The sequence below is a fragment of the Pyxicephalus adspersus genome, chromosome 2, assembly GCF_032062135.1.
Source record: "Pyxicephalus adspersus chromosome 2, UCB_Pads_2.0, whole genome shotgun sequence".
NCBI classification, from domain to species: domain Eukaryota; kingdom Metazoa; phylum Chordata; class Amphibia; order Anura; family Pyxicephalidae; genus Pyxicephalus; species Pyxicephalus adspersus.
This window is the reverse complement of record NC_092859.1, coordinates 108,377,840-108,390,176: the sequence shown is the minus strand read 5'-3', so window position 1 is coordinate 108,390,176 and position 12,337 is coordinate 108,377,840. Positions and strand designations below refer to the sequence as shown.

The 12,337-nt window shown below is 39.6% G+C and overlaps 1 protein-coding gene across 1 annotated transcript in view; it reads left to right on the top strand.

Annotated features, from left to right (window-relative positions):
* Positions 1 to 1,358: 1,358 nt before the first annotated feature.
* The window catches only part of CDC123 (cell division cycle 123), a 36,996-nt gene continuing 26,017 nt past the window's right edge, over positions 1,359 to 12,337 (top strand). Inside the window, exons 1-5 of the mRNA XM_072401770.1 lie at positions 1,359 to 1,719; positions 4,395 to 4,466; positions 6,889 to 6,955; positions 10,042 to 10,074; positions 10,169 to 10,264. Of these exons, the coding sequence (XP_072257871.1) occupies positions 1,646 to 1,719; positions 4,395 to 4,466; positions 6,889 to 6,955; positions 10,042 to 10,074; positions 10,169 to 10,264 (342 nt within the window). The 5' untranslated portion in view covers positions 1,359 to 1,645. The remainder of the gene's footprint in view (positions 1,720 to 4,394; positions 4,467 to 6,888; positions 6,956 to 10,041; positions 10,075 to 10,168; positions 10,265 to 12,337) is intronic.

Below are 12,337 nucleotides of genomic sequence, written 5' to 3'. Positions count from 1 at the left end.
GTTCCTCAAAAGTTTGTCAGGGGTCCCTCAATGTTCAGCAATTTCTGATTTCCAGATATGTTATTATTGATACCATATGTGTCTTTAGCTGTCTTTAATGCAATGACCACCAGTGCTAGGGGGGCTTTTCTTCCACTAAACAGACGCTTCTACTCTTCACCCAAATAAATGTGGGCCTCCTCCTACTGTTCACCCATATAAAGTGTCCCTTCTCCTACTGTCCACCCATTTAAAGTACCTCTTCTCCTACTGCCCCCTATATAAAGTGTCCCTTCTACTGGTCACCCATATAAAGTAGCCCTTCTCCTACTGCCCACCTATATAAAGTGGCCCTTCTCCTACTTTTCACTCATAAAAAGTGTCCCTTCTCCTACTGTCCACCCATTTAAAGTATCTCTTCTCCTACTACTGTTTTTCATTTTACTGTTATAAACTCATGCAGCACATAAAACATTTAGAACAATAGCCATTTGATTGTTCTCACACGTGTCAAAAAAAGTTCCTTCTATACCGAGCTGTCACAGAGAAATTGGGCTTCATAGAGAGTAAGGGGATAGCGGTGTGTAGCATAAGGGTAGCACAAAAAGAGTTGCCCATTGGCTTCCACAGAGAAGGTAAGTGTCCAGCTATGTGTAAGAGGTACCCTGCCAGCCGCTCAGTCCCTCGCATGCAACGTCTACAGATTTGACTCCAGGCGGCAGTGAGCAGTACTGAGCGTCTCCCCCTAGGCGGGGTTCCATGGCATGGGGAAGGGGTAACCACAGTGCCACCTCACCGCCAGTCTGAATGCAGCCTTAAAGTTTGGTGAGTGGGCAAATTTATATTTGAGGCAGCACAGCACACAGACAATTGGCAGTACCCTAATGCTCAATGCCATGGAAGTGGCCCCTGAGGGTCCCTAATATGCAAACTCCATTTGGGGACCTTGGTCTTGAAATAGCCAATCACCACAATTTTCATTTCATATAGAAGAGTAGATAACCCCTTGTTTTTGTTTTTTATTTTGCAATTTTTTTTTAAACACAGAACTTCTAGAACAGCAGCGGTGGGCGGGGAGCAGGTGATCTCAGAGGTCTATAGAACACGCCCACTCTTGGGGGATCACACTGAAGCAGAATCACATTAAAAAAGACAGGAGATGCGCGCGCAGACAGAGCAGAAACAGCTGATTGTGACGTCATTGTATACACGCCCAATCAGCTGGTACTACGCATTCCGAAGGTAGGAATATCCCATAAGACACAGGGAAATACTTCCCGGCAACCAGAAACACGAAGCTGCATATAGGAAAAATCCCCAGAATCCTCTGTACGTACCGCGTCATATCTCAAGCCCCGCCCCTTTCCGTAGCCCTGCCCCTCCTTTAAACAAATCCATTCCAGCATCTACTATGCAGTAACCCTATCTGCGCTGAAAACATTTACAACGGATTGCTAAGCGAGCGCATTGTATGTGTGAATTAAACACTAAACGTGTCTATGTGGGAACATGAACATGCATAACTAAGAACGCGACAAACGTCTTGTAGACACTCGGGTGGTGCAAAGTTTGGGTAGATTCCCCGCAGTTGGCACACTTGGTTCCTAGCAGTGTTTTCTAGGGAAGGTATTGGCGGAAGCACATTTCCTGTATCAGTGGTTGAAGCATGAAGAAGGAGCAGGTGGTGAATTGCCAGTTTTCTGTGTGGTATCCCAGGTTTAAGCGGCTCAGTATCAGGAGGTAAGGCGTTATGGAGGAGAAGCACTGCTGGCCTCATGTATTAACCCTTTCCTGCCTTCTTCCTGCATTACATGGCAGGGTGGCCTCTGATTGGTTGGTATTTGTATTCCCCAATCACGTACATATATTTTTTATTAAAGATCCGCAGTGTGCAAGCATCTTCTGTGTCAAAACAACACCATAAAACTAAATCCTGTGCAACAAAGACGTGTTAGTGCACAAGTGTAGCACACAAAACATTGCACTAGGTGCTTTGCATGGTCCTGTCCTAAAGGGGACTAGGGTCTCTTTACCTGAACCCCCCCCCCGGGTGCAGGGCTCCTGATAGGGGACAAGCGTCTCAATCTAGAGCCTACCCTATAAAAGTCGTAGCCAAGCCAGAGTGCCTCTAATACTTTAACCTCCTTGGCAGTCTGAATAATGAGTATTTTAAATGTAAATGTAGTACTTTTAAAAATACTCATTATTTTAAATTTCCCTCCTAAGGCCTGCCGGAATCTGCTTCCCCTGACCTCGCGTTTCTAACATTCACACACTGGGGATGCTGGACGCCGATAGAACGTGGGAACCAGGTAGGACTTTAAATCTCCCTGAAAATTCCACTTTGAGTGTGGCTCAGGGTTACTGCTTTTGGCACTGAAAATTAACCCCAAGCCACACTGGGGAATACCGCCAGGGAGATTAAAGGGCTGACTGCCCCTTGCATGCCAAGCCCTCACATGAAACTTGAGCAATGGGCTTTCTTGAAGAGAGACCCAAGGTTAGGGAGAGCCCAGACCAGAAGGCCACGCGCCCTCCCCACACCTAACTTTCAGGGCGAGGCCTTAAAGAAGGACAAGCGTCTTACTCATTTGTTGCAAAGAGGATAGTGCAAGTGAGAGTTAAAAACATACACACAAAAATAAAAGTAAGAAAGTGCCGTGGTATGGTGTCCATGGCTGGCCTTTCGGTTGGTTATAAAGATTCCTCTGAACTGGCAAAAAAGTGGATTGCAAAAGAGAAGTGTGACTTTAGGGTGCTGTGTGTGCAATAATAAATGTGCATGGTTACCCAAAAAAATGCTCAGTGATTAACTCCCCTGGCAGTAATCCCAAGTGTGGCTCGGGGTGAAGTTTCATTACAAAAAGCGGTAACCCTGAGCAACACTTGGTGTGGAATTTAGGGCTTACCTGGTCCCCACAAGTCTGCGGCATCCTCCAGCGATGCTGACCCGGCATCTGTGTCCCCTTGGCCTTGCATCCCAGGGTGTGAATGTTGGAGACACAACACCAGGGGATTCAGATGCCTGGTGGGTGGTCAGTGATGCACTGGGTAGCGAGACTGGCGGGAAGTATTTTTAAATGTCAAATGTACCGCTTTGACATTTCAAAATACTAAAATAATCATACCGCTAGGGATGTTGAGGCACCCCTGGGCCACCCAAAAACCAAGGGTATAGCTCCTGCAGACCTTCTAATCCCCAGCACTCCAGCCAGATCATGGCAGTCTCATCAGCAGGCAGAGCTAGGTAAATTGCCCCTGAACAACGTCCCATACTCCAGCCTTTTTATCTAGAGGGTAATAACCTCAGCACCACCCGACAGCGCCTTGGCTTTCCAGCATCCAGAATTGATAAAAACAGATACTACACTTGATCTTAGCCAAAAGGCAATCATGTTTATATTGTTGCAGGTGGTAGGAGGTTTTGCTGTAACCATTGGCTATAGCCAAAACTGTTCTCTTCATATAGGATAGAGTTATTGGTGTCCTATTAGGGAGCACTCCCCATGCTCTCACATAAAAGCTTGCTGAATATTAATATATTGCAAGTACAGGACAAAACCTTCTACTAGCCAGCAATCCAATGAGCTTCTGATCTGTTGTACGGAGCTGAAAGCTTTGTCCCTGCTACATACAATTCCCAAACAGTGTCTGCTCTATCTCAGTGTTTCTTCTAGACTGCAGACCACCTTCTCTATATGATCTGAAAAAAACAATAGGCAGAGGGATTTTTTAGTCCAGGGGTGGCAACACTGCTTGGAGTTTTCATGCAGCTGCTACAGACCTGTCAGCCCCCAATCTCTGTTGATATTGTTATTTATGATGTGTGCTTTTTCTAACCAGAGTTCCACATGTTAGGAAGCTCGTAAATGTGACAATCACCAATCATTTATGCTGGTGTAGCTTTCTGTTTTATGCATTCTACATGATGCTGATTCATTTACATGCGGTGAATATTTTGTAAATGTTACATTCATCGCCATATAAACACACCCCTAAAGTGGCTGATTTATGCCTACTGAGAGCCACACCTGCCTAATTCTCAAAATAGATCTTTAGTGAATAGTGAGTTCTTTTTTGAAAGTGCTTCTTTTTTGTAACATGTCAAAAATGAGACTGCTTTGAGTAGATGGACTAAACTTGTCAAACCATGAAATTATGTGCGTCTGTGAAATGGTAAAAGACAATGATTCACAAAATTGTACATAGCTGATGCCTTAAAAACTTTAAAATCTTAAAAGTTCATTAGTTTGGCATTACCTCAAAGTAATAATTCTAGAAATATTCTTCCTTTTGTAGCTTTGTATGGCATCACCTACTATTTGTTACTAAATCACTTTTTACATACAAACTCTCCTTTTATCTAATTTTTTTATTGCAACCTTATAATCTTGTTTTTTTTCTCTGTTCTTTAGTGTTATAATCCCACTGCCGGAAAATGTTAAAGACTACTTGCTTGATGATGGGACTCTTGTTGTCTCGGGAAGGTACCATGTGATTTTGTTTTGTCATATCTATTTAAATCAAACTCCTTCCTAATAAGTTTTTCTTGAGTTGGGTGGTGCAGGGGGAAATAAAATTTGTTTTCTTTTTCTGTTCTTTGTTGGGAAGATACCCTTTCACTTCCTGTCTAATAGATACAGAAGGAAGTGAAAGAAATCAGACAGTTGTCTTTAAACTAAGCTAAACTTTTGAAAGATTTCCCCTCTATTCCTGTTAAAGTGACAGTGACACAGTGATTACTAGGACAAACAAAGCGGATGAATCTCCCAAGTTGGGGAATAAATGGCAATATATGCCTTATGGAGATACTAATCCCTTAATGTATCTATAAAAATATTGGCTAGAAAGAAACTTTATTCAGTAGACTTTCAGGCTTGGCAGTATTGAATTTTAGTGTTTTGTCAGGGTTGAATTAGTATACACATCAGTGATGATCTGTCGAATCTAATTATAGATCGTATTAAGAATATCTTCTCTCTACTGCCTAATTGTAAATGCTATAGACACAATGGGTCTGATTTGTTAAAGCTCTCCAAGGCTGGAGAGGATACACTTTCATCAGTGAAGCTGGGTGATACAGAAAACCTGGAATGGAAGCCATTCGCCATTGGTTAGCAAATGTTTTCTATCCTGGACTAGATCCAGTCCTGGTTTGCTGGATCACCCAGCTTCACTGATGAACGTGTATTCTCCCCAGCCTTGGAGAGCTTTATAAAATCAGCCCCAATTTCTTCCAAAAACTAGTTCTAAATCTTCTTCTCAATGATTTTTAATGGGTATTGGTATTTTTATTAAAAAATAAATAAAAATTTCATCAGTTAATTTGGGTGATCCAGCAAACCTGGAATGGATCTGGTCCAGGACTAAAAACATTAGCTAAAAAATGGCAAATTACTTGTATCACCCAGCTTTACTGTGGAAGGTGTATACTCTCCAGCCTTGAAGAGCTTTAATAAACTGGGCCCAATGGGACTACACAAAGGTGTATTGTGTGTATACGAGTAACGAGGTGTCAAAGTCCCCTGGTATTTAGTAGGTGTTCCAGGGTGGATAGATATTCATAAAAGAGTCTATTTTATCTTGAAGCACAGCCACCATTTTTTCATTAGTGAAGTACCAAGACAGTTTGCTCTTCACCTGTGCAGCTGTTTGTGTTCCCAACCACCAAGCCCAAGTCTGCTTTGCAGCCGTGATTATAAAATTTAGTTTTCTTATCAGCTATTGCTCTTGGTTTAAGGCACAATCATGTCCCAAAATTACCCTTTTATATGCTTAAGTAAATAATGCTAGTCAGGGCTCCAGAATGGTGGCACCAAATGTTGTTGTTGCCATTTCTTTTTGGTGAAACTAACACAGCCTATAATAAATGTATCCCATATTCAGACCAGAGTGTTGTGTATGATATATTTAAAAGCCTGGATTCAGAGCAATAATTTAGGAGTTAAGATATACTGAAGGACATTGCAGTGTTTTCCCCAGTCCCTTTTAGCCGGGCGCACCACCCAGCACTTTCCAGTAATTAGTACACATTACACATTACAGGGGGACTGGACATTTGGGCTACAATAGAAAGAGAATGTATAATGGGACATGCTAAGAGGGTGGCCATTAGAAAGTTGGAACAAAGGGTTGGGGTAGGCATTAGAAAGTATAGGAAACAATTCTGGGGAGAACACTGATATTGGCATAGGAATTGCCACAAATAAGAAACATATTTCCTAGACATTGTGGTATATCTTCTATGCTTTGTGTTCTGGGGGAGAAAAATGCATTAGAAATATTTGCTTTGAGACCATGGGTGTGCATGCTGTCTAAACCTATTTTCTCAGTGATTTCTGTAAATACTATAAAAGGAGATGGTTGCTTTACCTACCCCCTGGTGTGTGTATTTTTAGGAATGTACCTCCCGCTTGCACAGTTTTGTTTTAGTATACTATTCTTTGGCTTTTTTTTTTTTTTCAGAGAGTCACAGTCTCTGAACTTTTGCTTACAACATTTTAAATTAGTAGGACGAATTCACCTTGGCATGTAGAAGTAGCTTCAAAAATGTGTTTCTGAAACAGGAGGAATAAGTACATTCTTTTCATAAAACCAGAGGTACATGTTTTCATATCCATCACAAACTCGAGAAACAAGCATTCTATGCAGCATGCCAGCTATTCCTTTTTTCCCCAGTACCCAGGTCTGTAGCCATGATTTTGTTGTTTAAACAACTTGTTTCTGGCTCTTGCAGACCTGTTATTTCTTATCAGTGCCACATATGTCTTTGTTTTCTGGGGGGAAGTCGTGGGGGAAGTTATCACTTTACTTAGTAATCATTGTAATGTAATCATTTACTTAGCCCCATACCTTTTTGCTTCTTTCTGCTACAAAGCGATTTAATTAGGGTCTTTTTTCTGTTTTCAGGGAGGATTCTGTAGGATGTTCCAATGCAGACTTTAACAGTAATAATGAGGAGGAAGACGAAGTACAGGTAATGCTTTATTTTTCACACTCATAAACAGTACTGTATGTTTTTTTTGTTTTATTTTTAACAAATGCAGTAATAACATTCACTGCGTTAGGTACAACATTATATTAACATTCACCGCATTAGGTACAGCTTTATAATTGTAGACCTGCTTGTGAAATACTTACCTCTGGGAATCTTCATATTCTTGCCTGTATTTAGAGAATAAATAAAACTATATATATATGTAAGCTATCTCAAGCGATGGGGGTGTTAACAGTTTGTATCCATCATCAGAGCAAAAGATGTACAGCTCAACCACTGACATACCTGTAAAATAAGGCTTGAAGTATATCTAAACCCACATACAAAATGTGTTAAATTGCAGCTTACCAATCTGTGGATGCTATGGCTGCATTTGTTATCTTTTTTTCAGACTTAGTAACTATGTTAGGACTTCTTCTCCGTAAAATGTGATGGTTAAACATGTCATAACATATAACAACATTGAGAATCTTTACTTTTTTTATCAATTAAAGCTTTCTTTAAAGCAGACCTGAACTAAAACTTTTACCTTAAATAAAAAGGTACACAACCCTTTTAAGTTACCTTCTTTTTTTTTTATAAAACCCTTCCCCTTCTGTCTTGATCGCTGTGACCCATGTCATGCATCCCAGGAGGCGTCTGGCTGTGATCTCCGGCAAATGTGGAAGGAGTTTTTTTTCTTTAATGTGGATAAAGAAAATGCTGATCCCGCACATGAGCAGTGAGATTGGCACCCCATCATTCACTACAGGCTATATCACTGTGCAGGTGCGAAATTGGTTGAAGTAGGCGGAAGAAGGGTAAAGATGTCTTCAACATAGAGGTAACATATGAACAGAAATGTTCGTAATGTTCTATCAGCTTGCAACATAGGAGGAGGGGGGTTGAATTTTGGAGGCATCTTGTATACCCACAGCCAAGGAAATGCTCCTACAGAATCAGTACGATTTACGTTTGTGTTCTATGGTCTGTCTAGAAAGTAACTGGTAACACCCAGGATACCTGTACAGATAGTAAAGTCCTTTGGGTAGATGTTTATGAATTTTGGGGTAAATTCCTAGGACACATTTGAAGTTAGAAACTTAGGAATAATTAAACATAAACTTTACATTTTGAGTCTACTTAATGTGACCAACAACTAAAAGCTATACATTGTACAAACCTGCTTTTTGTACTGTAAGAGTATCTAATCTAAGAGATATGTGTATCATAACTCTTCCTTCAGCTAAAACTCAACTACAAGCATTTGGGAAAATTTTTTTTTGTCAAATTCAGCTTGTTTAGGACTGATTGAATAGTGGAGCAATTTCAGCTAACTAATGTGGTCATTTCTGTGCACTCCCCTCTAATTACTAAGCTTCATTTGTTATATTATCAGAGCTGTGCAGTGCAATAATATTGTTAAATATGTTTATATGAATCCATTACTAGATTAAAAGGGGGTCTCCTAATATAGAATCGTAGACTACCAACACGTTAGATTTTTGTCATAGGAAAGGATCTTTCATGATTGTTTCCAACTACAAAAGACTGAAAGATGCATAAACTATTTAATGTACAGCGATGCGTAATATGTTGGCGCTATATAAATCCCGTTTAATAAAAATATTAATAATAATGAACGAGGGCTGTACATACTGCGCCATTCTGCTCTGTAGAGAGGAGAGGGGAGAGAACAAGCGAGTGGTACCCCGCTGCACTCTCTCCCCTTCATTGCATTGAGGTCTATGTCTTCTGTCATTCATGGATCCACCAGGAGGGATCCATGAATGACCTTGAATGGCCTCTGTACACGTGTCAGATTCTCATCCAAGAAGAGCTCTGTGGCTCGTATCAGGTGAGAATCATCTGATGTGTGTACTTTAAAGATAAACTTAAAATTAACTTGTGCCAAGCCTATGTACAATAATGTATTAAAGATTTCTGAAGAATCAGTGAGAGTACTTTTTTTACTAGCCCTTATTCAGATCTGTAGTTTTAAGCATTGCAGAGAAATTCATCTTCAAAAGAATTAGAACTTGGGCAGGCTGTAAGCTAGCAAGAAGCTGACTGAAACCTGATTTTAAGAGTTTCTTGTAATCTTTGATGACCCTTTGGATATATTGCTACACAATACATGCCTCTTAAGAGGTCAGTAATAGCTTGTTGGAAAAAAAAACATTATTGTCCATTACTGCCCATAGTCTGGCACAGATGCAATTTAAGTCTGTAAATGAAGCAAGATAGAATAAATAAATTAAGAGCCAATCAATTCACTAGGTAGGTGTAACTATTTGATCCCCTTGCAGAAACTATAGGGCTGATTTTTTAAAGCTCTCCAAAGCTGGAGAAGATACCTTCATCAGTGAAGCTGGGTGATCCAGCAATCTGGAATGGATCTGGTCCAGGATTTAAAACATTTGCTAACAAATAGCAAATGACTTTTAAGAAATCTATTCCAGGTTTTCTGGATCACCCAGCTTCACTGGGGAAAATGTATCCTCTCCAGCCTTGGGGAGCTTTAATAAATAAGGCTCTATGTGCCCATGCTCCCTTCACAGTTGGTTTACATTCAGAAGTGCAAACCAGTGGGAAGCTTCTTTTCCTTCATGATAGGGAAACTGCTAAACTACGATATGTTAAAGAGTAGGAGCTTACTTATTTATTTTTCCTGGCTCATCTAACTTATGAAGACAGAACAATCACATTTATAAAATATTTATTCCACAGAAAGGATTGTTGTTATGTATATAAATAGGGTCGTGTGATGTGGCAAGTTTATATGCAGATAATCGTTTTGACTAACGACTTCCCTAAATATGGAACTTAATGTGAACTAAATAATGTATAATGCAATTATAACAGATTAAATGTCTGTGTAACTGTATCTGGCCATCTGGTGTTACTTATAACAATTGTGGATCATGCTGTTTATTCAAGATCCAGAGACAAGACATAACTAGCTAAAAGGGTAGATGAACTTTTCATGCTTTGTATATTTTTTCAGTTGTCTGCCATATTGAGACTGAAGTAACCATTGTAATATTGATATTGAATTAAACCATTCTTTTATTTTTTTTTTATAGTGGTCAGATGATGAAAACACAGCAACACTTACAGTAAGATGCTTTTGTTGAAAACCTCTCACCAACTAAAAATTGAATATCACTGTGTTAAAAACAATGTGAGTAATTTTCCCTTGTGTTCATACAGGCCCCAGAATTCCCAGAATTCTCCATAAAGGTGCAAGAAGCTATTAATTCCCTGGGAGGCAGTGTTTTTCCTAAGCTGAACTGGAGTTCTCCAAGGGTAAGTGTTTACTATGGTTTGTCTTTTCTCGGTCACATAAGTATCTATTTTCACTTCCAGTACATCAGCCATTTTATAATTTCTGTATTTGCACTAGAGGTTATCACCAGACAAATCTCATCCCTGAATAATAAGTATTGTTGTTGTTGCCCATGTAGTTTTACAGTTGGCAGGTAGGTAACTTCACATGACAAGACATAAGTGTGTGACTTGCTGCCCTGTGATTATATACAAACCTAGCACCTGATCACTCACATGACTGGTGGATTGATGTTAGCACTTTCCAAGTAACCTAAAAGAAATACTCTAACCCCTTGATTAATTAATTTGTCATTAGGTACCGCATCCCAAAACAAACTGTATTGGAAATGAGAGTATACTTCCCTATTTAAGTTAACGGACTCCCAAAGGGAATAGTGTATACTAAATAGGGGGATTTTTGAGGTACCAGATCAAATAATATCATATCAAAACATATTTTATTTACAAACCCTTTTAAAATTAGCCACATTTGACATAAACAAAGCATCATATATAAATAGTTCAATTAAACCAATCACAAGGCACTGTATAGGCACTTGACAAATTACTTCTGCTATTGCAATATGATCACAGGGTACTTAGTAGAGAAGATGTGTGTATAAGTTACTAGGCAAAGGTCTGCTACCAACAATGGCAAGTACTGTGTTTGCCCACTCTCCAATTAGGGGGGTGAGGAACAAATAACAGAGGGTATATATAAAACTTGCGTTCCGCATAGCTGGTCTGCTTTTTCAGAAATTTAGTACTGACCAATAATTAGTATAAATGTATCATTGATAATGGTAGCAAAGATAGTGATACACATATGACCTTGGGCTAGCAGGAAATCACATTCAAGCGAAGTATAAAGGAATAACTGGAGCAGAGAAATGTAATAGAGTTGGAGCTCACTGGAAGAGGTGGAAGCACTTGTTAATAAAGGTCCAAATAAAATAGGTAGTGTTGATAACCCTGAGTTCCTGTCGGCTTTCTTTTTACATCTTGGGATGAAACTGCTTAATAAGGAACATAGGGTTACCAGCACTACCTATTTTATTTTGACCTTAATTAACACCTCTGATGGTAGCTGTGATGGTGTCCTAGGAAAGTATTGGAAAGGAGAGTATTTTCCCTATTTGGGGGGTGCAGAGGTAAGAAAAGAAGGGTCAGGGGATGCCTTTTCCAAAGACATGGTTACCTTTACTTGTATGGGCAAGATGGATTTATCTGGTTCAGCTTATAAACCTAATCTAATTAAAAGCTGGACTATATAACAACATGTAGGAAGATGTAGACGATACACCCAGAAGATGTTAAAGTATAATATTATGCAGAGCGCAACAGATGGGACCCCCTTCCCATAACAACCGGAACATCAGCAGGAAGATCTCATTGCTAGCCGATGACTTGTCTATATGCCTCAACCTGTAGATGGAAGTCAATATGAAAAAACTAACCTGGTATGCAGATTTGGCAACATAGCTTTCTTGTACATTATTTAGTAAATGTTGTTATTTTTTTCTTCATTGAAAGCCTTAATGTGTTGTAAATGTAAAGTATTTTTAAACTGGTGCATTTATCCTCTTTTGTTTTATAGAAATAGTGTAGTGGACTATATAGTGGAGGGGAAAAAAATCTACTGTAGATGAGGTTTTTATTACTCTCTCCATACATACTCTCCCTATAACTCTTGCCATACAGCTTCACAAAAGGTGCAGCTTTGAAGGCTCTGATGATACCAAAAAGAATAATGTAGATATGCATTTTGCCTGTCTGTTGATAGAACTCTGCAGCTGCATTCAAAGAGACCTGAAGAGTGTTTCCCAATGCAGGCTGAGAAATGACTTAGACCTTATATGTCTACTGACCTCTTATGTACACAAGCAGTTGACAGAGGTACATGTGAGTAAATAGAACACAGATTATTCCTCTGTATCAGCGTCCATTATCAAATTTCTGTGTTCATAGAAACATGGTTGCACTTTTTCTTGCGTTTAAAAGAATGCTTTATGAAGTTCTAGAGATTTCTGCAAAGCTCTACTGGCTTGACTA